The 27288-nt window shown below is 35.5% G+C and overlaps 1 protein-coding gene across 1 annotated transcript in view; it reads left to right on the top strand.

The window, feature by feature from the left end:
* SGCZ (sarcoglycan zeta) overlaps positions 1 to 27288 on the top strand; it is a 374092-nt gene that overhangs the window by 296016 nt on the left and 50788 nt on the right. The window contains exon 5 of the mRNA XM_058025112.1: positions 23785 to 23872. Coding sequence (XP_057881095.1) covers positions 23785 to 23872 — 88 coding nt within the window. The remainder of the gene's footprint in view (positions 1 to 23784; positions 23873 to 27288) is intronic.

Raw genomic sequence — 27288 nt, 5'->3', positions numbered from 1 at the left:
AATCTCTAAAGGCTGAAAGTTCCAAGTCAGAAATGTAACTGAGAAATCATTATCCTGAGAATGAACAAAACTCCTTTGTTTTTAATTTTTGACCTTTAGAAGTTCATTAGTTTCTTAAATATCTTAATTATATTAGACCTTGAATATCTAGCCTTCTTGCTTGTGAACCTATTGGGCTTTCCCATACAAATAAGAAACTATTTTAACTAAGTTTTAGTCGGTAGGGAATCTTTATAGAATTAGAATCCACATTTCCCCATCCATCTGCATAAGGGTTTTCAGAAATGTCACAAGTACCTTGGTACTTCATCTTTTCCTTGCTAAAAGATTTTTTTTAATTAAGTCACTTTTTAATCTTCAAGTATCTACTGTACATATAGGAAATGTGTTTAAAAATTTATTTTACAAATTGCTGTAATGTCTTAGGATCACAGTGTCTTGAGAATTTGTTATATGTACCTACTTACATGTTTATTAGGTCTCCAGCTTTATTCAGTCTTCTTTCTGTATTTTGGAATAATCTTTGGTGATTCAATGTTTTACCTCTTTACTTTTTTTTTTTACTTTTTTTTTTTTTTTTTTACAAAAATAAATGCAATTCTAAACTGGTTGCTATGTTGCCAAAATAAAAAATGTGTTATTAAAAAACCAAATCATTTTTGTAGAAAGCTGGAAAACTGAACAACTATCTGCCTCACTTTTTATATGTTTTGGTTTTCCAAAAGAAAGAAGGATTAATTTGGTAGTACTCTCTAACAGTGAATAAATTAACCTTTTTTAAACTGAGATAAGTCTTTAAAGATAAAAGATATCTCTTGCCATCCAGTGCCTTCACGTTTCATACTGTTTTTGAGAACAGAAGGCACCATTTCCAGGCAACACATGAATGCTTAGAATTTAGTTTTATGACCTTTATGCCATTCGTCTTTTGTATGATGATGGAATACAAAGCTTAGGAGAAGCAGAGCCAGGATCAGAATTTATTTCTGAAGGTCCATATCTCTCTCCAGCATTTCAGACAACATGGTTTCTGCACCTCAATTTCTTGTCTGCAAAACAGGGCTAACAGCACATCCCTACCTCACAGAAGGTCATTTGCTACATAATTTAAATGATGGTGTGTGCTGTTAGACAACATAAGCAAATAAGGACATCAGGCAATGAGGGTATTAATAAAAAGTACAGAAGTATTACTGATTCTTATTTACGTGGAGTATTCTATATCAGACATACTGAGATCATCCATTAGTATTCAGCGCCCTCTGTTATTATTGCAAATATTACTTTGTTTTGAAGATCAGGCTTGTAGGCATCATTCTAAGCTCATCCTTCCCTTATAATTTATTTCCTTTGTGTTTTGAGACTGATGAGCTATAAATTGCTCATGAGATGTAATGGGTTTTCTAATCAGAAGCTGTAAAGAGTAGAGCCTGGCATTATTTTACTGCTTTGCTAAACAGTTTTACTAATGAGGCTACTAATACAATGTCCCCATTGAAAGATGAAACTCATGATGATATTTCTCCTGATTGGGAAGGATAAGCAGTTTTATTGTGAATTATTTCTAGCAAATATCTTCATCCTTTGAGATGTTTTGTGGGCAGGACCACTAACAGTAGAAATATGAAAGTAAGCAGTAGCTTTGATCAAAGTAAGATAGAAAACTTGGAAAGATTTAATTTATCATTCATGTCTCAAATATTTCCTTCCAAAATAATGCAAGTAAGCTCTGACTCTCAGCAAATGCATTTACAGCATCATAATATCACATTTGTTACAAAAATGCACTAGGAATGCAGCATCACATCCTATAACACTTTCACAGGAAATGCTTTTTTCTTTTGAAAAGTGAATAAAGTTTGATCATAAAGAAGAGTATGCAAAGTGTACCGCGTTCAGAGGAACTGAAAGTGTCCCTGACTTTCTGCAGACAGGGCACCCTATGACTTTCCTTCCTCTCTCTACGAAAAGTTTGGTTTGGTTTTGGTTTGTTTTTTCTCTATCCTCCGTGAGAATTAATCATTATCCTCTGCAAAAATTAATCTAAATATTTCTGATTCTCTTGTGCATGTATTTCTGCATGTGTGCAAAAGTGAAAGAAAGAGATCCTCATCACATACATAGAGTTGTATAAAGTTGATATTCAAGTCTCTGATCTAGGTCAAGGTGACTTAAGACAAGAGGACTGTGGTCCAAGGTGATGCTTTTTCCTGGTTTTAATTAAAAAAAAAATCTATTTCAAAAACTTATCTTGTTTTATGTAGCAATTACATAACTACTTATTTCCAGAATAAGTGGGAAAGTCCTACCTGGTTCTCATGCTTTTAAAGCATGGCAAGAAATGAAAAGAACTTTCCCAACCAGTTTTGATGGCTAATAAATAATGATAACAGAGTGTTGGAACTTGACAGGCTTGCCTGGCAGTGGATGCACAGTGGAAGGTTGAGGAAAAAATTCTGTACAGTGAAAAAGATTTTGATTTTTTTTCCTTATTTTAAATTGTAGAAGTTGACTAATATTACTTTCTGATGTAGCTTCAGGTCTTGATTTGAAAGATAAAGTGTTAAATGAGTTAGTCCCTTTTCCTCTCATCCTTTAGAAGAATGTGGAGTGGAGAATGGACCACCACCATTAGAATTTCTTTAAGTGCTGGAAATTTTTCATGTTTGTTCAAAACGATCCAATATTTCATGCAAGTACGCATATTGTTTCTTAGCCAGAAGAGAAGGTAGGATCTGAGAAATTGTCTCTTACTATTATTCTTCTCAGCAGAAGGCATAATTTATTGGCATGCAGGCCTGTGTGACTGAAATAATACCTGTGTCAAAACCTTAAGATAAACAACATCTACTGCTCTTTCCCCATCCACTGAGTTAGTAATTTCATTGTAGAAGGACGTCAGTTTGGTCAGACATTTCTTATTCATAAATCCATTCTGACTAATCCTGATCTCCTTCATCAATTTGCAGTTGCTAAAATAATTTTGAGAGTGCATGTTTTCAGCACCATCTGTGTATTTGGGATGTCAGTGTTTATTCTAAGTGAACTGAATTGAAGAAAATAGTCTAAGAATTGTCTATGAACTACCAATCCTCTAAGTTTTCTATTTTGGGAGATTGCTGCATGCTGTTTTTTCCCTGCAAAAAGAATAACATAAAGCATTCTGTATCAATAAAATTACACCAAACAGTAATATAACATGTATTAATGAACTTTACCACAGCAATAAAATATGTATTAATGAGCTTTATCACATTATGTAATATTTCAAACTAAATAAGGTAAAAATATGACTCAAGGATGTTGACAGAATTTCCCTCCAAGCACATTTCTAATGTAACATCAGCAGGGAAGAAGGCCATCTGTCCATGTGTTTTTCTGAAAGTATATTCAGGTTTCTTTGGAAAACAACCAGACCTTGTCCTTGTAGAATTTGGCAAATCTGAAAAAAATTGAGTCATTTAACAGATTGAATGTTTTTGTGCAATTCAAGAGACTAGAATGACAGGGAAAGCAACTGCCTTAGCATTAAAAATCAGTGTATGCCCTGTCCTCATGAATTAATAATAATGGTAACACTTAGAGCTTGATAGTTCTTTAAATGTTAATACATATAGTGTAGCCTTAGCTAAGGCAATATCATCTGCTGCACATACTTTTAAAGCTCTTTATAAGTATATTCCCTGTAAGTATCTTCCCCGAGCCAGGAAAGGATATTGATTGGTTTTTGTCTCTGCAGGACCTTGGTACTTTCAGTCCTGTATTTTCAGAAGTGTGTTCTCTTCTAAAAGACATTTAAAATTATGCTCATATGGTGCCTGCAATTAGTATATTGAAACTTGAAGTTATATCAAGAATTAATTTGAACTGTAAACACAAAGAACTTATGCACTTTCTCTGAATAGAGCAATCTTGTTAAATGCAAAACTCTCATTTGTGAATTTTACCATCAATCTGTTTATGGTAGAGATAGTCAATACGTGTGGATTCTTTCACCAAAGTTTCCCACTTCGAGTTCTCACTTATTTACAAATCCTTGAAGATGTACAAGAATGTTACATGGTGCAACTCATGTGACTAAGATTGTTTTTTATGAAGAAATCTTCTGTATTTCACTTCTGTCTATATTTTGTTTTCCTACATTTGAAATTAGTTCTTTTATAAATCTTGGAGTGCCTTGATATTTTGATACATACAATTAATTTTGATTAGTTGGGAAAGAACATGGTTTGCCTGAGGGATGTGGAAGAGAGACCATTGCAGAGGTTATTGGCTTAAGGTTCTGTGATCTAGATTGTAATGAAAGATAGATTAATTAATTGTTCTGACTTGAAAATACATGTATATAGCATTTCAATTTTTTTGTCTTTTGTCAAAGCAGTGAGATAATAATTTCATAAATTACATTGAACTCAGACTGTTGGGAGAAATTGCTTTCCCTGCTTAGTAGCTTTGGACTTAAGGGTGCATTGTTGTTCTTGGATATTCTTGGTTTGATGTGCTGCTGTTGTGACATACAGGACGAGAGACTACACTATGTAATATTTCATTTTCCTCTCCAGATTATACAGAACTTCATAGGTTTACAGAACAATACCATTTATTGTGCTCAGAAGATGAGAATAAACCAATTTTAAATTAATGCAATATGTTCTTCAAGGAAAAGAGTAAGGGAAGCTGCAATCTGTTGTTGTGGTTTCAGGACCCTGTGGAGTAAATTCAGTTCAGCAAGGATACCATAAATGCCAGAAATATTCTGGGAAGGTCTGAGCATGACAGGATATCTTGCAAATAATAAATTAAGAGAAAAGGAGAAAACTACATTTAGCTAGTTATATTGTAGAGGTTGGAGCACCAAGAAAATACCTAATGACCCCTCTTAGAAAGGAAAAACACAGATGAAAAATGAACAAGATTTTTCAGGTACTGAAATTTTTAGAAATTTTTTCAAATTTGGGTTTTTTTAATCTCTCTGGAACAGTCGCACACCATATTAAAAAAAAAAAAAAAGAAATGGACTACATATTAGTATTTTTTAATATTTCAGTTTATATATTTATAACTCAGGGAGAACCCAAAGAGGCATTCAAACTGTGGTACATACAAGATACATGAACATTAAACCCCCTTGAATTGGTTGTGTCATATCAGACAGTTATGACTTTTAATCTCAGTCATTCAAAAATTAAGTGACACAGTGGGCAGTGCGTATTCAATATACCCAGTGGTGCTCAGAAAGTAACAGTTTATTTATCTTAGAGGGTTTATGGTCTTTTTTAAAGGGAAGAGAACTGAGGCAGGAGAATCAGGAAACAATATTTAAAATAAATTTCTGAACAGATCACCCATAGAGAAAACTGCTTGCGCTCTTCAGCTGCTAAAGAGATCAAATTTTTACATAATCTGTTGTTTATGATAATATTTCACTATATAGAAACATTAATTTTCACTCCCAAATTAGGCAAGCCTGTGTTACAGATGCGGAACATATGTATTGTTTCATTTCAATACAGAATTAAATTAGTTTCTTGAAAGAGAAAACAGATATAAGTCATAGCTCATAGAATCACAGAATATTAAGGGTTGGAGGAGACCACAGATATCATCTAGTCCCAATCCCACTGCCAGTTGAAGCATTCAGTATTATTTTTATTTTCTGTCTTTGACAAATAAATTCATGTTATTCCTCTAAAAAACTCAGACTAATGACGAAATTGAAGTTTTCACACATCAAAAATTTGTAACTTTAAAGAACAGCTGCCCTTGTGACAAAGGCTGGTTTTGTTTCAAGAAAGAATGTTGAAAATTATACATTGCCTAAAGTATCTTTTTCTACTGTAATATGGCAATCGGAACAAATACATTTCGCCGTGCAATTTTGTCTTAACCTTTTGAAATCCATGTACAAGTAGGTGTACAGAACAGGTGGAGCAGTGTCAGCTCAGGAACACTGGTCTGAGATATAATTCTTTGTTATATCACTCTTAGTAAAGTGATTTTAATAATTCTGAGACATTTCTGCAAGCCCTGACGCTTAGCAAAATGCCAGCAATTGTAAGCAATTTTCAGTAAGGCAGGAGTGAGACTCCTTATATTTGGCCATTACGTTTCACACACAGCTGGACAAATGGAGGAATAGAAAGCCTATGGGAAAGAGCCTGAAACATGGACAGAATAGATGGATGCATTTATGTGCCTCTGTTGGAATGGCTCTTAAGGGCAGCGTAGATGCTGCCTGAGTGGCTGTGGTAGAACAACTCTGAATCTAGGTTTCTTCCCCCCAAATCGACCTGTGAAACAGTGATTCCCTGCTGATTTTTACTTATTATTATTTAAAACAAATATGGTTGCTTTTTTTTTTTAATCTCAGTAATAAACTAAAAATTGTACTGCCACTTTTCTGAACTAGTGAATGAAAACTTTTAAGGTAATTTAATGTTTTCTGGCAATAAATTATAAAGAACGCGTATCTATATTGTAAATTCTGTCTCTTTCCAAAAATCAGTTAGTGTATGGGAGAGTCACAGATATCCAGAAGAGAGTTCAACTAGACAAATTTCACCAAGTTTCTCACCAGCTGTGGGAGAGCACTGGGTTGTGGTTCTTTGATCCTGTTGTGACAAAGTGGAAAAGAAAATACTGCTATTTTTTATGTTTTGCTTTACTTTGTTTCGGAAAGTTCGAAAGATTCAGATTTTACCATCTGTCTTGTAATTGCAGTTTTGCAATCAAAAAATATTTCCTCATTTTAGGTGGCAGCAAAGTATAGACAGTGCAGCTATATCATTGCCACATACAGATACTGAAATGCCATTTTGTAGTAAGCAGAGAGAATCAGAAATAGGGCACAGTGAACCCCTACATCCATGCAAGGTCACTGTATCTGAAGCAGCATAAAGAAGCTTATGTCAACTCTAGCACCTGTCTTTCTACAACTGTTTTTAGCTATTTACACCTCCTAGAATTCCTGTGTAATACTTGAGCACAAAAGAACCTTTGGTTGATAAAGCATCTACATCACAAAGTCAACCAGTGACTGACTGATGTGTGTGCCTTTATTCTCTCACAGCAAAGCAAAGCCAGCATCTCTTCTTCCACTTCCAGAGATAATAAAATGCATTGTGATCTAATCTATGTCAAAGAACTGAATGAAAGAGTTTCAAAAACCATTTTTGCTATTAGCAGTCTACCACTTGTGACTAGACTTGTCATTCAAACGATCTAAAATTGAAAATTAAATTAAACTTTTGTAATCCATTGTCATTAACACTAAGAAATTGATTACTTACATTTTCTGCAGGGGATCCTCAAAATTAATCACACTGTGCAGAACTTGATTTTACTTTTAAATTCTGGAAAATTTCCATTATATTTATAATTCTCCTACAACACTTGAAGAAAGTTTATTCCTAATTCAATCATTCCTCTCACTTAGGGCTTTAGAAGAGCCTGCTGATATCATGAATTACTGGTAGCATGGTACAATTGAATGACTCCAAATGAGTCTCTAACAATAAAAGAGAACTGGTAAATGTATTATGCAATACATTATGGAAAAGAACATTACATTTCAACCTTAAAAGATGGCTGTGGTATTTATTGCATCTTAGAAAGTTAAAGCAAAGTCTGAACCTGTTCATGCAAGACAGTTGAACAGAAGCAGGTAAATTGCGCAAACAGATAAATATCAGTCCTCTTCTCATGTGGAAATCTGTTTTTGAAACAATTTCAGATTCAGCCTCTTGCATTAATGTATCCTAAAATCTGTGTTATGACCTGACAATGCTGGGAGTGGATTATTTTGAGTGTAGCACCTCAGATAGTGAAAAAACTTGAAAATTATGTCTGAAAGGTATAAAGCATGGGGAAAACAAAAAACTTCAATCTTCTGTGTAAAAATCAAAAAGCCAAAAACCTGGGAAATATATTTGTGTTAGAGCTAGCATTTGAGATTTTCTACTCTGTTCAGACTCTCTTGCTGTGAACTTGATTGTGTGCATGAATTATTTTTTCTTTCTTTACCCTTAATGAAATATTAAGGGTAAAGTAACACTCTAAAGTGTTAATATTGAACTGGGAGTATTGAACATTGTTTTAAAAACTGAATGAACTAGAGAAAATCGTCTTAGAAAATAAATAATTTTTGCCTAGGTAAAAGGGGACTTCCAAGACCATGAAATACTTCCCTGTAGAAGTTCTTTGGCAAGATTTCTGTCTGCCTCATAGGAATTGGTAGCTTAGCCTCATGAAAGAAAGATTAAGGGTCTAAAAATGAACAGATTATTTGACATATGTGGTATTTTTAAAGCCCTTGTGGAAAAGGTGCCAGGTTGTATAAATCATATGCTTCCTCTAGAGTCAAACTGGGAAAAAATTCCATGGGAATCTGGAATAAATTTGAGAACCTGTCCTTGAAACGGGGTGCAAATTCAGCTTGCAGTTCAGCTTGTCAGGAGAAAAAGCCAATGGACAAATGTGTTGTGGGACTCTGTCCCTAGGTCTTGGGTTTTGGTCTTCTCTGTTGTTGACTTCACTGTGGCATGAAAGTCAGACAAATTGCATCTGTCCCTCCTGGCCCTTCAGCAGCAGGAAATCAAGTTCCTGAGCAAGGGAAGAAGTGGCTGCTTTTACTGATTCCTTGGAAAGGGAGCCAGGGCTGACAGGTAGAGCACCTGCCTTATTGTGCATACCTGACATTAAAAGGAGTTGTACTCCTGAAGGAATGCACGTTTAAAAGCTGTCACTCTGTCCCTGGCTGTTTGTTGAGGAATTAGCTGGGGCTTTTAAAAGGAGCATCATATCAAAGCAACATGGAAGACAATTATATGGAAGAGTGTTTTATTAGTTTGCTTTTTTGTTTATACTGCTGGGAATTCTATATTTGAAAATTTGTTTCTATTTTGTTGGCAAAATGCTGTTTTGAAAATACAGCCTTCCTGATTTTGGAAGGGATACTCAATATTTTTATCAATTTGGTATATAAAAATATATCCAGATAAAGATAATGAAACTGAATGTCTCCTTCCTGATTTTGTATTAAAATGAAGCTAGTATAGAACTCTGTCCCTGTGACATAGTGGGAATATCATAGATTTTGACAATCTCCATTTCCCTTTATATAAATTTGAACTAGTCTTCTTCTATTGCTATAATTCCTTTTGTATAACTTATGAGACATAAAATTATGGATGATAATATAGGTTATGGCTACATTTTTTCTTGTCTTTTACATTCTCTTATAAAAATTTTGGCTGAGCTTTTCATGCTATAAACTAGACAGACACTGACTCAGGGTAGAGTTTTTCCTAACTAAAATTCTTCTTTTCCCTCGGGATCTTTGACACTTGAGAAGTGCTGACCTAGAGAGAGCACACTGTTAAAATACTGTTTTATGCTAGAGTCTCAAAAAAGAAACTGATAGATGACTAGCATTCACAGCCTTTGGCTGAGAGAGGTCTATTTGCTGATGTCTGCGCAGGAAATTGATGAAATTCAAGCTCAGGAAATTGGGAAGTGCAACTGTGTTTCATTATGGGTTTTGTAATTTTATTAGTTAGAAAAAAATCCACTAGCTAATATTAGTGTGATGAAGTAAAACTAATTCTGTTGTGATTTTTTTCCCCCATTTGATGTATACTTCTACTTTTTGGGGTGTTTATTATTATAGATAGATGAAAGCATTGCATTTCATAATTGTTAGCACTATTAATCACAGAATGACAGAATATGCCGAGTTGGAAGGGACCCACAAGGATCGTTGAGTCCAACTCCTGACCCTGCGCAGGACCATCCCCAAGATTTACACCATGGGCCCAAAAGTATTTTCCAGACCCTTCTTGAACTCTGTCAGGCTTGATGATGTGACCACTTCCCTGGGGAGCCTTTTCCAATGCCCAAACACCCTGCAGGTAAAGAACCTTTTTCTGATATCCAATATAAACAGGTCTCTTTTCGCAGTTCTGCTCTCCAGCCTCTCATTCCCCAGTACATACATCCAGGGCTACCCATCCCAGCTGCAGTTCCTCGTTGAGCTTCATGTGGTTGGTGATTGCCCAATCCTCTGATTTGTCAAGGTCACTCTGCAGGGCCTCCCTGCCCTCAAGGGAGTCAACCAATCTTCCCAGTTTTGTATTGTCTGCAAATTTACTTAGAATCTGCTCGAGTCCTGTGTCCAAGGCCCTTACGGACACTGAAGAGTGCAGGGCAAACCGCTGTGCCACTGCCTTACTGATGTGCCTAAAAGTTCCTAAATTTAAAATATAATATATATATATATATATATATATATAGCATTTTCAGAGGAAGAAAATTTAATAATACAGATTTTCTTATATAAAGGTTATAGGTTAGCACAAATGCATCTAAAATTAGCTTTTTTTTTTTAGATTGACATTTAATCAGATAATATTTTTCTTGTATTTTTGAAATAATGCACTTAACCTTCCTCCCCCACCTCCATGACACTGACAAATGGAAGAGCAAGACTGATTAAAGGAAAAAAATGAAATACTGTGTTGAAATACTGCATAAGTTAGTTAGGATTCTCTTTAAGAGATTTTGAGTTTGCCAATGATGGCAAACCTGTTCTCACAAATTGATGTTTCATAATTTTTTTACAGGGAAGAATATTTAACAGCAGAGTGAGAATTTCTTAAAAACTTGACTTGAAATGACTTGCCACTTTTTTCACTGCCAATCTTCTGTACTCAGTGTGCCAATCATCTACATAATTCCCATGGCAAAATGGATAAAGTAAAAACAAAAGAAATACCCCATTTGGGAGAAGAATCGTCGCACAGTGAGTTACCAGTTAAGGGCATTTATAAATCCATTAGAGTCCCAGAGGACCCAGGCTGACTGATGGGACAGTTTGTCTTGTAAAGAATGTGCTGCAATTTAGCACAAAAGTCATTGCAATTCATAATTTAAAATTTATTTTTAAACAAAATTGGCTTTTTTAGAGTCTCTAAGGACTTAACTATACATGTCAACCCTGTATGGAAGCAATGAATTGTGACTGGGGTAATTAATACTGTATGCTTTTATCTGAAGGGAAGCTGGAATTTTTCAAATAAGTTCTTGTTGGTCTCTTCAACTTTAAATACGTACTGTCTAAAAATGATTTAAATTCTTAATGAATGTGACAACGAATGCATGGTCACATTCTGCAGAAGTTCTGATGTAGTTTCTCTCATTTGGCCATAAATCATTTGGATAGAAATTGTATAAATATTGGAAGAGTATAACACAGTTGCACGTTAGGTCCTTTGGCAGAGAAATGTGTCTCTATGCTCAAACGTTGTTTAAGAAGTCTCTGCTCTTTCCTACTCCTAGCTGGTCAGTCCCATCCACTACTGCAGAACTTACCTCTTACCTCTGTCAGTTCAATGATTTGAGTTGTCTCAGTTGAGCTGTGGTTTTAAATTGTTTTAATAAGCAATCTAAATTCTGTTTTTTGCTATTGTTTGTTTACATTCTTACAAATGAACTGGTAAGCCAGTTCATTTGAGTGATAGGATTGATACTTTTTCTTAGCCAAGAAGGGAAAAACAAAACTGTATACTGAGAGAAGGTAAACCACTATTTCTTTCATTGTTCTTACTTGGTCTGGAAGAATCTGAAAATCCAGGCTTACATTGTTGAAAGCACTACAAGGAGATGTTCAGTATCTGTTTTTAACTATCTTTAAACTTCTGAGGACTTTTCCAATCTTCATTATTATCTCTATAGCACTTTTATTATCTCTTTAAATATATGTTGTCCTTAAAATTCTGAAGAATGGTCACTTGCATCAGTAATCTTTGTTAAAAGTGGTCACTAAGCCACTTCCCTACACCAAATATTCTATTAAAGTCTGTTTCTCACAGGCAAGTTTTTGTCTGAGGAAGCTTGGTAAAAATAGCTCTAAAAATATAGATCAGCTGATAGTCTTGTTTGCTTGTTTTAGTGCTAAAAAGAAGTTAACATAATTAAACCTGATTATATGAAAAACTAGTAAATTATTTTTATTGCCACTTAGAATCAAGTAGGAAGACATATTGATTTAATTATAATACTAAGAATAGGAATTTTATAACTTTAATATTTATTAAAATGTTAATTAGTAGACTGAACAATATCTTAGTTCATTATAAACTAAGTTCTTATGACAAATTTTCTTAATTTTATTTGAATTGCAAGACTGAGTTTAAGGGTAAAATATTTAAGATCGCAGTGGTTTTAAGTGTGTATAAAGCTCTAGAATCCTAGAAGGCCTGAAAAAATTCAGGGAAGAAAAACATTGTTAGGTGTTTAGGGTTCTCAAGAATTTATTTTAAAAGTGCACTGTTAATTAGTTTTTAAATTTATTATAAAAATGTTGTATATACAGTTTTAGAGTACATTTGGACTTTGACATAGTTTTCATATATTTAAACACTTTGACAGTTCTAAACCAAAGGCTTTATGCTTTACAGGAACCATTCTGTGAGATGTACTAACCAAGTTTAAATTTTGTTCATTACCTTTGTTCAAAAGTCAGAGCTGAAAACACAAACCAGAGCTGTTTTCACTGCCTCTTAGGATAAATGTGAGGAAAAACACATTAGCATCTCAAGGTTCACTGAAAATAACTAAGGCACACTGGAAATATTTTACAGAGTAAAATAAATTTATAAATTTATAAATTTATAGAATAATATTATAAGATTACAATGGAAAGTTAAGTATAATGGTTTATACTGACAATTAGTATAAAATTCTGATACAGAAACACCTGGAACTGTTTGATCTCTTTACGTTTAGGACAGCTTGACTAGCTGACTGAAGTACAACATAAAATATTGTAACTACTGTTGTACCAACAATGAAGAAAAAAAAAGCAGAAAGCATTCTCAATTTTTTGGTATGCTGTGTGCACAGCTTTGTGTATGCAGAAGCATGAAAAATAGTCAAACACTAATGCAAGCCAGAATGACATCTTTTTGGCAGTTTACCACTGTTACTGAGGAAATACAGTCATTTCTAATTTCTCATATTGCTCAGCGATCTTGAATTTAAAAGGAATTGAGTCTTTGGGACTCTATTGATTCATTCTGCAGGTTGCAGAAGTGGTCCAGGTCCATGGCATTTCTCATGTTTTTTCAGTCTAAATGTTATCTATGAAAAAGTGCAGTCGAGAAGCTCTATTTGATGTAGACTTTGTAAGTAGAGAGATGTTTTCCTCAGTATTTTAAAATCTGCAGTGAAAAGTGTTTGGTGTGGAAAAAATTACCCAGTTACTGAAACAGAAATACATTCTGAATAGCTACAGAGTTGCAATGAAAGTCAGATTGTTAATTATATCTTTGAAAAAGATCTGTGTTACTAAAAGGTGGCAATTATCTCAATGGTAAAGTTGACAATAGTGCAGTTCCCACTGGGAAATAATATGCTTCCCTGAAGGAGCATATGCCAAATCCTTCCCTGAACCACAATCCGTTCGAAAGGGTTTTATTTCCTCAATTTTGACCTTCAGAACAGGTCCAGTGACTTGTTTTAGTTTGTGATTGGCAAGTCTCAAGGCAGATTTCCTAACAGAAAGGCAATTTATTGAACCAGCAAGATTTGTCCTACAATAAATGTGGGGATGAATATCTCCTTTCCAAAGAGAACAAGTTTTAGAGGAGACATGAAACAAATTCTGAGCTCACATATTGGCCAACTTTGTGTCATACTAATGTCAAAGCCACTTATCAAATATTTTACAAGGTTAAAGAATACTGAATGGCAAAACCTGAGATAATACTTTTCAAGGTCAGATTCTAGATGTTGATGTGTAAGGATTAAGGGTGAATGCATGATATGTAGGAGATATTTGGTGGTTTTAATCTTAAAATACTCTCTTCTTGTTGTTTTCAAGATAATATAGCATTTTCTATTGATTATTCATACCCTATAGTGATAGAAAATGCATACTTTGTTAAAAAATAAGCAGTCAGATTAAGATCGTCTTGTGAGCCTGTCTGGAGGATCAGAAAGCAAAGACTGTTCAGATTTACTCATTAGCTGTTTGTATACTATTCAAAACTTGAGGATGCTGTACCATCCAAAGGTATGAAACATCTTCATTCCTTTTTATGTCAGACATGTTTGTTAACAGAGAATTTTATGATTGTCTTTCAATATCAGAAAATCACACTCCCCTCCCTAAGGTGAGAAGTTGCCAGCAGATATCATTTCCCCAGGGAAATTCAGAGCAGCCTTAACCATAGAATCAGGAATGGTGTGCAGTAAAGAAAGGAGGAGGAAAAGAGGTTTTATAGTCCATTATCACCTAGGGAAGCTTAATGAAAATGACAGGAAATCATGAGACAAATGCTTTCTTATGAAAAGATAGGAGACATTGGGAATGCAAGTACCGGTGGCCCTGAAAAAAGACTGTAACTGTCTGCAGGGAGTATGGAAAGGTGTAAGTAATTGTTCCATCATTAAAACAGCTAAAAATTAGCTTTTGTTCTTTTACAGCCAGGCCACATGGAAAGCTACCTGACTCTTCTAGCTGGACAGTCAAAATTGAATTTTCTCAATAATACCACAGAAGTTGCTTTAGTGAAAAAAAAATTGCTGCACAGACAAGTTTGGACTGAATTTCTTTCTTAGGAGCTGGTAGAACAGATGCTGAGACCTTTGCAATTATGCTGAAGATTTCAGTCCTGGCACGTACAAGATCATCTAGTTCCAACCCCTGTGCCATGGGCAGGGGCACCTTCCATTAGATCAGGTTGCTCAGAGCCTCATTCTACATGGCCTTGGCCACTTCCAGGGCTGGGATATCCTCAGCTTCTCTGGGCAGCCTATACCAGTGCTTCACCCCTCATAGTAAAGAATTTCTTCCTACTGTGTAATCTAAAATTACACTCAGTTTGAAGCCACTCCCCTTTATTCTATCACCACATACTCCTGTAAGAAATCCCTCTCTCTCTTTCTTGTAGGCTCATTTTGTGTACTGGAAGGCCACAATTAGGTAATCCCAAAGTCACCTCTTCTCTAGGATGAACACCAAATTTTTTAGCCTTTCCTCATAGGAAAGGTGCTTCGTCGCTCTTGGCATCTTGGGGCCCTTCTCTGGACTCACTCCAGCAACTCCATGTCCTTCCTGTGTTGGGGCCTCAGGGCTGGGTGCAAAATTCCTTCCAGTGGGGTCTCACCAGAGCAGAGGGGCAGCATCCCCTGCCTGCCTGCCTGCCTGCCCTGCTGCCCTCGGGCTCTGGGCGCAGCCAGGGCCCCTCTGGCTCTCTGGGCTGGGCCGTGTGCAGCCTCTCGCAGCACCCCAGGCCCTCTCAGCAGGGCTGCTCTGGAGCTGTTCATCCCCGGCCTGTGTCCGTGCTGGGGCTGCCCCAGCCCACGTGCAGCACCTTGCACTTCGGTGTGTTGAATTGTGTGAGATTCCCTGGGCCCCCTTTTCAGGCATGTTCAGGTCCCTCTGGATGGCATCCCATCCTCTAGATGTGTCAACCACACCACTCTGCTTGGGGTCACTTGCAAATTTGCCGAGGCTGCACTCAACCACTTTGTCATTGATGAAGACATTAAAACAGTGTTGATCCCAATACAGACCCCAAAATGACGCAACATATCACTGATATCCCTCAGGAGCTGTTCACCACCAGCCTTTGGATGTGATGTCCAACGAATTCCTTATCCACTCAACAGTCTACCTATCAAATCCATCTTTCTCCAATTTAGAAAGAAAAATGTTTTGAGGGACCATGTCAAAGGCTTTACAGATTTACAGATAAATGACATTTGTGGCCCTTGCCTTGTCACTCTTGACCCTTGTAATCACTCCATCAGAGAAGGCCACTAGTTTGGTCAAGCAGAACTTTCCCTTGATAAAGCTGTGCTGGTTATATCTCATCACCTCCCTGTTTTCCATGAGCCTTAGCACAGCTTCTAGGAGGGTCTGTTCCATGATCTTCCCAGGCACAGATGTGAGTCTGACAGGTCAGAAGTTCTCAGGGTCCTCGTTTCTACACTTTTAAAAAATAGGTACATTTCCCTTTTTACACCTGTGACTTTACCTGACTGCCTTGACTTTTTTAATATCATTGAGAGTGGTTTGGCAACTACACAAGCCAGTTCCCTCAGGACTTCTCAGCCTTCTCCTCATCCATTGTTAGCAGTTTTCCACGTTCTTTATTAGGGGGAGTTACACCTTCTTTGACCTTCCTGTTCTGGTTAGAAAACCAGTGAATTATCTGTAATTCCTGTAATTGCCATTCTTACTCATTCCTTTTGATGCCTTGACCAAAGCCTTGTTGTATCTTATGCTAATTGATAGTTCTTGTCTCAATCAAGTGTAATAATGCAGCCTGAAAGCACCTAACAATTGTAGCGCGTGTGTGCGGAGGAAGGCCCAGTAAAGTGACAATAATAATTTCCCCTCTGTTCACTAAGGGTTTCAAAGTTCATTTGAGATGTGTTTGCTTCTGGTTATTTAACACAGGAGCAGTAGAGAAAACTAGCAATGCAGAAAGCTTTGCCGAGGTAATTGGGATCCAGCAGTGAGTGACTGTGCTTGAAGGAAGGCTTATCAGGAAATATAAAGAAAATATAATATTGTAGAAACTAAGAGTGCTACATGAAGAAACAAAAAATACAGTTAACTTCTCTGATTTTTTTCTTTTAAAGCTGATGTTAATACTAGTGCTATCATTTAGTCATATAAGTTGCCACCTATAGAATAATTCTATAAAATAATAGGTTTAATATTCACCTAAAAAGCATTCTAACTAAAGATTTAATGACTCACCTTGCCATTTTTGTCTTATAATTTTATTTAATATATTCATTTTAATGTGCATTAAAGACTTTCTAATACTTTCTGTTTAACAGCAAGTCTTTATTTTCTGCTTTGAGCTATAAGCTGCATTCCAGATTTCTGCTACAGTTTATGTATTTCTAAAATTTTTCTTTGTTTCCTAAACTTTCTTTAGAATTTATTTATTCTTCTTCAGCTTTAGAATTTGAAAAGATCTGTCAAAGAAATCCTAGTGAAATAAAAACTGCTGATGGAAATATTATTTTCATGTAGTCCTTTGCTCTAAGTCTGCAAGGCACTACAAAAGAGGAACCCAGAACCTATTGATTTGCTGAAGAGTTCATATTTTTCAGAAATTTTGTTTCAGATTTTCCATAGAAATGGGTAAATATAATGAAAAAAACTTATTTTGACTATTTCTTTCAATTTTATCCATTTTTCCATTTATTGCCAGGTAAAAATGATGCATAATTCTTGACATAGATCAAGTGAACGGGTGGTGACACTCTTTCCTCATAAGCATCTCAGAAACAAGAAATCTTGTAAATTATTTAAAAATATCCAGGTTATCAGATCACTCACTACAGCATATTGAGGGGGTTTTGGTGTTTTTTCTTTTTCTTCTCTCAGCTACTTAATCTAAAATAATTAGAGAAATTCTCACTCAATAGGCAGTGTTGGGAAATAGCTTTCAAAAGCATGAATATACTTTGATTTATATAGATTTTCATTGGATAGCTTCATCCTCTTCCTGCTGTCAAGTGTTGCTATATTTCATGTTGTAGCACTCTAAGTTAAAACAGCATGGGAAAGACAGTCCTGTGTCACTCTGATGGTACAGTGTGGTCAATACTTGCATACATGCAAGAACTGAGAGGCTGCTTTCCAAGGCTGAAAATGGAGTAATGAATTGTTGGTGACCATTGAGCATAACTTAAAAGACAAAAATCCTTTCAATAAGTTATGCACCCACACCTCAAGAACTTTGGCACGTTTGAAAGGAGTGAAGTACAGGGATTCCACCCTTAATGTTTTTGTTTCAGATTTTGAGACATATATTGGTTTTCTACATTTGTGTCCATTAAGGTTTTGGGGGACTTTGCAGTTCATTGATATATAGTTTTACTTTTTGTGTCACAAGTTTAATGACTAAGTCATGAGCTTTGGGCATTTAACAAGCTTCTTCCAAGTACATATGTAGTGCTGCTTTATTTTTAGTTGAGATGTTTATACCTAAATCCCATTTTAAATTTTATTTGATGTTTAAATGAATTCCATGAAAGCCATGTCTTTTGTCTGCTATTTAAATTTCTACTTCTGTTTTATAAGTATGTTTTTCTATGCTTGATTGGATTCCTCCGTAATAAAAATGTCATGGTACATTATACAAGGAAGTAAAACAAGTAGGTTATTTCTGTCTGGAGGTTATGGCTGTGATCATTGTTCATGTGGCTTCTTGGGACTCTGTGTATAATTCTTGTTGGGTACATCTCTGTTACTTTGGTAGGTTTAGCTGAGTTTGAGCTGAGATTTGGTGCCTCAGGAATTGATTTGGTGTGTCAGTCAATAACTGTGATTGCCTTTAGCATATAATATGGACACAGAGCAAAGGCTGTGAATCAAGAGAACATCCTTTGATGAAAAAGAATTATCTAGAAAGTGTGTTTCTTGAAACATTATCAATAACCTCAACTATCAGCTGGGTTGTTTAATTTGTTTGTTTCAAACTATTTGCTTGTGCTTTTCCAAACCTCCTTGGTGTTTAAATCTCACGTGAAGAAATGCAGGCTTTTAATAACATTTGGCCAAAATTTTAAGATATCTGGAATGTTTCCTTAAAGCAGAAGTCCAAATGCGTTTACTGAAAATTTTCAATCAGATTTGTGATTTTAAGTGTAATTAGTAGCAATTAAATTGGGATTTTCATGTTTGAAGGGACAATTAGACAGGAAGAACACTAAAATATCATGTGAAATATCATTTGTTTTGGGAAAGCAGGAATTTAAAAAATATCTATATTTTCTATGAAGAAGAGAAAAAGTATCTAATTAAATTGGACCAAAACTTATGTTAACTCTTCAGCTCAGAATTGCCCAGGAGTAACTCGGACAATAGATTATATTCATTTCTCCCTATTTGAAAAACACTTGTGTTGGGGTCCCTGCTGTCCTGACACTTTGGGAAAATTCTTGGGAATTTTTTGAGAATATTCTTGGAAATACTGAATATTGGTAAATATTGGTATAATGGAATATTGGAAATATTCTTGGAAAAAATATCACAGGACTATTCTGATGAAAAAGTTTGCTTTAGTTTGTGTTTTAACAGTTCCAAACTTGTACAAACTTCCAACAGTTTTAATGGAGCCTTCAATTTTTTACCTACTCAAGAACTCAGCAATTGCTTTAATTTTTTTGTATTTTTCTTTCATATCTTTCCTAATGCATTTTTTTTCATGTTTGTTTAGGGCTAGTAATAACCTTAATGATAGAAAGTCTGTCTCTGAGACTCCAAGCCCTACAAATGAGTGGTTTTTTAGATCTTCCATCTTTCCCCATTTGCAAGGAATGTTGCTAAAACATGCTGATGCTCTGGTTCTGGACCATGGATAAACTCTACAGAATGTTTTTTCCATCCCCTCATATCTTCTTTGCACTACTTTCTACCCTTCTTGACTGACACTATGTCTTTCCTACCCTTCTTCTAAACATTTTTGCACTGAATTCCTCCAAGATATTCTTCACACTTGTCATCTGTCATTTGCCTTAGCTGCAGTTGCCCCTGTAGTTATTGCACATCTGCTTATCTGTCCTTTGACTCCCTCGGTCTGCTGCACTGACCCGAGCACTCAGTACTTTCTATTTCTTTCAGTTCTCATTTTGTTCCTATGGAGTGGTCAAATAACTCATACAGGTTTCGTTCTTCTGCTGGGGTCACTGACCAGGTGCAGACAATCAACTTGCTCAGTGGCACCTACAGCCTGATCTCTAAAGCAACAGACAAAATGTGGTGCTCTGCAGCAGTGAGGAAACATATTCTCTCTATTTCTCAAAATCTGATAATGGTGGATTTCTCAGCAAACCAAGGTTTAATGCTGATTTCTTTTTTCTGTAAAGGTGCCTTGGTAATGCGATGGTCATTCTGAGTGTTTCAGGGCATGTTTGAGAACTGTCCTGTAAAGAAAAGTTCTGCCATAATTATTTTGTCCGCCCATATTGGGGGTAGACTCAAATAAAAGAATATATAGCATTACACTGTCGTACAAACTGCCAGCAGATAGTGTGGAAGAGCTCATCCTGCCTGCTTATCACATTACTTTTTACATCTGTGTGACACCATGTAGAAGTCCAGAGACCTGAAGTATTACACTTGCCTACGCACAGAAATCAAATCATGAAAGAGCCACTGCTTGCACCATAGCAATGTGGACATATCAGTACTGTTCCTGAGTGTCAAAGTTGCTGGTATTGTCACAATTATCTGTGTTCTGAGCATAATTTGGGAATATATTTAATTATACAGTGTACCATCTTACCTAAAGTAAACCAATGTTTTATTAAGCTCACTGGAATTAAATTTCTCCATTTAAAATGGTTCTAATTTAAAAGGTTCATTTTGGAAAGACTCTTCAAATCTGAGCTAATTAGCTGAGATTGCCTTTTTGAATACTGTATCAAATTTTTCTAAAATATGTTAAAAATAATTGAACCAGCTGTCTAAAATTTAAAAACGAGGTTTTTTATGATTGCTCATGCAAAAATGGTAAAATGATTTTATGAATTATTTTAATCTATCAGTCTTTCATATACCTACAATTATATGCTTATCTAATTCTAAAACCAAAAGTGAATATTTACTGCTGAACTGTGATTCTTACTCAAAAAAACCCCAAACTAAACAAACACAAACAATTAAAAACCAATCCCTTTTTCCTCAAATGTTTCATTGCATTTAGAACTGGATTAAAATTTCAGAAAGCTTTCTGAAAATATCCCCTGAATTAATTAGCTTGTTTTTACTTTTATGAATCCTAGCTGTAAACCTGTTTCAGATAATAAGTAACTATTGTAACATTTTAACCTGATTTACCTTCAATCTTGAAGTTGTAGTGCTTTGTGGCTTATAGAGGAGAGACAAGTAGCACAAATGAACCAGGAGGGTTCAGTTCAGGTGGGGCTGGACTGAAATGGGTCCCTCCAGGGACATTTGGTAGGGCCCTCGTGGCCCTGACAGTATCCTTCTGTAATATTTTAGTTATTGGCATATTGGCATTATTAAAGCTCTATGTAACTCTAAGAATGTTCTTACATTGTTGGGTTTTGTTATCTACAGTATAATTTTTGAATTGGCATCACAAATCATTGTAACCTGAAGTTTGCATCAAGAGAGTAACAGGTCTGGTCATGGGGAGAAAAAAATTATCCAGTGTTTTTATGCTTTATATATGTTTGTATTCCTATGAGTGATATTCATTGCACTTTATACTCATCTTACAGATCAAGAATTCCACTTATTTCAGCTAAGTCTTCTCTGAATGTCTAGCTCCTCTGGGTAGACTGTTTGTGAATTCCTTGAACCTCTGTCTTTAGGCACGTCCTGCATAAAATAAAGTGCAGGTAAACAATGTGGATGAAATGCTGGACTTCTTAAATTCATAGGAGTTTTGCCACTGCATTTTCTTTGGTCCAATATTTAAGATTGCTGCTCTGTATCTATCATCAGAAAATGAGGAATATAGATTTAAGTTCTTAACTTCTTCAGCCCTCTTTTTTTTTCCTTTATATAAGACAAGAAAAGAAGAAGAAGGCTTGGCTCACCTAATTTTTCATTATCTTGTATTTTGGAATTTGTTATCCAAGATTCTTTTTTCAAAACGAGAACCTGGGAGGCAGATTTTAGCCTGAGGTTTGTGTTAAGTGTTTTTCTATGGCGAGGGGAAAAAACCTTCAGATCAGACTGTGATCAGTCTTTGTGAGCAGAAGTTTCCAAATCTTTGCTAAACTGGCAAAAATAGGCATGGCTGTATCCTCCCTTGCTAAGGATAAATTATTCTAACTGAGAAGACTTTTAACAAAAAAGTGACTAAACAAAAGTGAAAAGGGCTCCTTAAAAGTCTTTGGCCTTGCTGATGCCTATTAGGACAACTGCTTTTCCCAGAGCAGCAGTTGCCTGGACTAATGATTTTCAAAAGACCATAAGGAAAGTGGAAATCAAGTGGTGAGAAAAAGGTCCTTAACAGCTGCTTTTGTTGCCAGAAGCTCCCTTGATTGCATCACATGCTCATCTCAAACTAGTAAAATTGAACCCAATGTCTCACTGATAATTATATCTTTTTATCTGGAAAAATGGGCAAGCCAAACAATCTCTTTCATCTGCCAGAATCTGTGAAGCAGAGGTAATTGGCAGGATGTTAGAGAGGTCATATCGTAGTCCAGTGAGAGATTAAATACACCTGAACTCCTTGAAATTATCTCAGAATCATTTCAGGCTTCCCAGGAAACTGATTATCATTTAAAGTTAATGATCATAGTGAAAACAACTGGGAAGAATGTTTGTTGTACAAGAAAACTCTGGATAAAAAAAAAAAAGGTCTGTAAAGTAAAGAAAATTTTAGAGAAATTATACGTCATTCAGGTAAAAATAAATCTTTATCTATGTCTCCTTATGTAATTTCTTTCTTCTTGAAAAAAACTTTCAAGAACAGCAAGAACCAATATATTAAGAGACACACATACGAGGTCTCTTTAACCTTACATGCTTAACCCAGGGATAACCAATAATGGATGCCCAGGGAAGAATCTAAGAATATAACAAGTATACAATAAATTTCTCAAATATCTTCCTAGCCTTTAGTCATTCCTACCTAAGGCACATCCCCAGCTGTTTGTCTTCCTGCTGTTGGGTAAACATACACAAGCATGCTGAGTGCTAGCAAACTGCCCGGAGCATTGCAGGACCCATGGTCTCTCTGCAAGCTCCAGGGAGTGAGCTCTGTGCTACCAGCTGATTTCAGCAAGAAAAGTGCCTTTCTGCAGAGCAGTCACAATCCTATTTTTCTCCTTCTCTCATGCTCTCACCCCTCTCCAGTGAGAGCATGATTGGTGAGCTTGCCCTTTTGTTTCGGCTGTTTCTTTTGGCTCTCTGTTGAAGCTCTGCTCCTTTCCTGCACATCTGCACTTCCCTTAAAGGAGTGCCTGTGGCTCCTCGTTCTTCTAGAGGCAAAATCCAATTCTTTTTGGGATTGTTTATGCTGGCTTTGAACACAAATGTTTGTATATGCAAACATTTTTCAAAAGCTCAAACCTAGCTGGATGCTGAGAGCCAGGTAGTCATCCTGCCAAGTGACTTTAAAAATGTTAAGACTGTGGTTAGCATAAAGTGTTTGTCTCCCTGCTGTATCAGTTTGATCCCTAATAGTACCTGTAAAGTACTAATGGCAGTGGATCAGGGCTCTCTGCTACAAGATCTCACCTTACAGTGCTCTCATTGTTTTCTTTGAGAGTAACAGTTCTCTTTATCTTCATTTCTTATCTTTGCATCTGTGTTTGTAGGGTTTTATTAAGTGCAATGCAAATATTATAGATTGTGCAGATTAATGGAATAATACAATATAGTGTTAGTTAAGTAGTTAGAAAAGTATATGCTAACAATATATGGGAAAGGCTAGTGAAACAGGTTGGAATTAAGGCTTTTTGAATTTGGAACTCTGTAATATTAACAGGAAATTAAAACCCAAATTTGGGTGTTTGGGTGTGCAAAGAAATCAAGTTCAAATCTGATTTATGAAGCAGGGATTGTATGCACAAAGATTTCAAGTTTAAATTAGAGCTCTTGGTATTCTTTAATATAAAAATTTGACTTGTAAAATATTTAATGAAATTATTAAAAAGGGCTGTTATGCTTGACACAACTTCCCTCTCAGCATGCATGTTAATACTAAGTTCTAACTTAATTTTCCCTCAAATTTTTGTTCTCTCATTTATTGTCTCATACATGTTTCCCAGGATAGTCCTCTGGTCTTACAGTCTGACAGAAATGTAACAGTGAATGCAAGAAATCACATGGGACAGTTAACTGGACAACTGACAGTAGGTGAGTGTTCTTTATTGACTGTTATGTTTATCAATTTAGCTTTATTAATAGGTTTCCTTTATTATCATCACATATAAAATATTACTAAAAAGTCAGGAAAAAGAATCTCATCACCATGCTCCAAAACCATTGCATACAATGGATCATAAGAGCATGATTCAGCATTAGCTCAAGAAGAAAAACTAGAAATGCCTCAAAGTAGCTAAAATGAAAAGAGCTTAATGAAAAATTATTATTTTTGAGATCATTGTAACAAAAGAAACTGAAAATGCCTCAGCAAAATATGTTTCAACAACACTTTCAGCAGGAAAATAACCATCATTTTCTTACACTTTCTGTCAGTCTTCCATTACTTCAGTGGCAATTGATTTGGCCCTGTCACTTGTGTAGGGCATTTGTATCAGAAAATATTCAAAGTGGTTGGAGTAACAGAATGTTAAAAAACCCCCAAAAACCAAAATGCTTTCCTAGTCACTACAAAAATTAAATGAAAAGGTAACATATTTCCAGCCATTCATTAAAACTGATATTTTACAAAGTATAAAATATAGCAGTTCCAAATGAAATGGATAGTAAAGAATCCTCTACTTATCTTTTTCACTTACCATGTATTTCCCCCTGCTTTATGAAATTTATTGTTATACTTTTTTTTTAGTATGAATCATACTTCTTGCATTAATAAATATGAAGTAATATTTTTTTATATTTTTTGAACTAGAGTAGTACTGATATTAATTTATTTTTAAGAATATTGGCCAGAAGAATCACTGAGAAATGATTTTCTAGTTCTGGTACAAAACAATATATATTGACTGGGAATGGGATAAAAAATATAACAACATATATTCATAAGACCTTAGTATATCAAATTCAAGGAGACACCGCTTAGACTTTATTTGTTTTCATTTTTTTCATTTTACTTCTGGGTTAAGATGTGTTTTATTCACTGTTTTTTCCTCATGTGCTGAGGTTATGCCCACAAATAATTTTAACTTAAACTCTAGTTGTAATCTATACTAAGTTTTCATAGTGACTGGAGCCAGTGGCTTCTAGTTATAAAAATCTTTTCCAAGTGCACACAGTGGCACAATCTGCACTGATTTTTCTGAGCAACCACGTCGAATGAGCGTGCAAAGGTAACCAGACTTGCTAGCAGGTGCAGATGAGGAAAATTAAGGTAACACCTGTTCTGGCCATATTGTGCTTGCCCAGTGCAATTACAAAATGCAGTTCTCTATCATCTGGTAACTCTACTGTTAAAACCCCTTCTTCAGCTGGTAACTGCAAAAAGGTGAGTTGTCCATGGCAGACATTCACATTGGCTGAAATAGATATGATATTTTTATCACTGACACTATTCTGGCTGAGTGAATCCAGCACTGAAAATGTGTGTGAGTTTATTGAGGCTGACCTACTTAAAGGCATCACACTAGAGGTTAATATTCTAAAAACATGGATTCCTGGAAAAAACCTATGTTTTATGTTACCGTCATTAGGGCAAACTCCTTAAGCTTCCTGGTGTGCAGCTGGTGCCGTCCCTGGAGACTAGAAGCTTGTTAAATTGTAATATTGTATTTACATTACTTCTTAATCTATCTCCCTCTTTGTTTCATATATGACCTTCGTTATTTCTTATATCAGTATAAAAATATTTTTCTGGGGTTTTTTTTGTGAATCCCTAGTACATTATTGAATGCATGTTAAAATACTCCTTATCTCTTATTAAATATTTCTTAATAAAGACAGTCACAACTGCCAGTAGAATTAGTAAACCCTGAATGCTGTACTATTAAGAAATCAAAGACATTTACAGGAATCTAAAAGTAAAAATATATTATTAAGGCACTCCCTTCTAAATTTTTTTGTTGCGAGAAACACAACAGAGACAAGTTTTTACTTTTGTTTGGGTAAAAGCATGGCCACATTTGCTGGAAGAATGGTAGGGGTCTTTTCCATACAAAGTTTGCTGACAAAAGAAAATATTTTTTTTCCTATTAGTTGTAAATGTGCCCCAGAAAGTCCCTGTCTTTAAAAATGCTCTCTGTCCATTCAGTAGTGATGTGCGCTGAAGCAGCTGTTTGTGTGGCTGCCCAGTGAAAGGAATGAAAATAAACAGTGAGGAAAAATATTTTAAGCAACAACACAAAAGCAAATTATCATGTCTTGGGGAAAAAAAATCTTGTTAAAACTTTGAAATGTCATTATCTGTTCAGATTTTAAAGAGTTGAAGAATAAGCAGTAAAAAAATAGACTACATATTTAAATGCGTGGCAGGAGCATTCTACAAAGAAAGAAGGATGCCAGTGCATTCAAAAGGATGATAATGCACTTCTTATACATGTGATATCATTGGCATTTTATCTTCATTTCACAGGACTGAAGTGATACCACAAACCAGCAAATAGGCTGGTTTCATCCTGTGTTTGGCAACCACATTGCCACTCATGCCAAATTTTAGGAAAACTAAAAATTCTTTCTGTGGTGTTTGAAACCATGCCATGTAAGAGTAAGACAGCCTTAAGAGCATATAATTAGAACTAATAGGAAGATGGATTGATGTAAAAAAGTGTTAGTATTGGGCTGGGTGGGAATATGGCTATATGTTCATTAAGGGAGATGGAAAAAAAATCCAGTGAAACTCTTAAAGGGTATTCAATTCTGTAAGTGACAGAATATGTCATTAAAGTGCATCATTAAGACATCTTGGGAAATATCCTAATCTAGGAGGAGTGAAGACAAAGGATATTAAATAATGTATTTTTTAAAAAAAGTAACTAAGTGTATTGGATGATTGAGTGGTTGCATGTTTAAATGGTATAAATTCAAGTTATGCTTCAGGACATAAAGGACCAAGGGTACACCCGTTATTGCAGTACAGCATTTTTTATACTGGCACCAAAATCTGTACAGAGAGAAAGTCACAGCTGTAGCAGTGCTTTCTGTTGGGAACTGTACCAACTGAGCAAGAGATGCTGGTTTGTACTCCAGTCTATTCATGACATATGGTCTGGAAACTGCCAAGTTTGTGTCTGCATCTCCAAGAGGATCCACAGCCTGCAGTTTTTAGACATGCCATTTAAGTCCAATGGAGCAGATGTAGCACAAACATGAATTGTATGTGCAGAATAAAGATGAAAAGATGACAATCCATTGAATTTTGCTGGATAAATTGACAGATCTCTCCCCTCTCAGCCCTTACTTACTTATACTTCTGTAGTGTGCATTCTACAGAATTACCTTTACACAACCTTTTTTCTCTGTTTAATCAATGTTTGCACAGTTTATATGGAAAATTATTCTTTTTTTCTACCAATCTTAGAAATGCACATTAGTTGCTTCCTTTGAGCCACAAGTCTTTTGTCTTCATGCTGTCTGCACATATCTTGGCTACCTCTGCCTGCTTCTGAGTGGAGTAT

Source organism: Melospiza georgiana, chromosome 5 (assembly GCF_028018845.1).
Source record: "Melospiza georgiana isolate bMelGeo1 chromosome 5, bMelGeo1.pri, whole genome shotgun sequence".
In the NCBI taxonomy this organism is placed as follows: Eukaryota; Metazoa; Chordata; class Aves; order Passeriformes; family Passerellidae; genus Melospiza; species Melospiza georgiana.
This window is presented reverse-complemented; position numbering and strand designations above follow the sequence as displayed.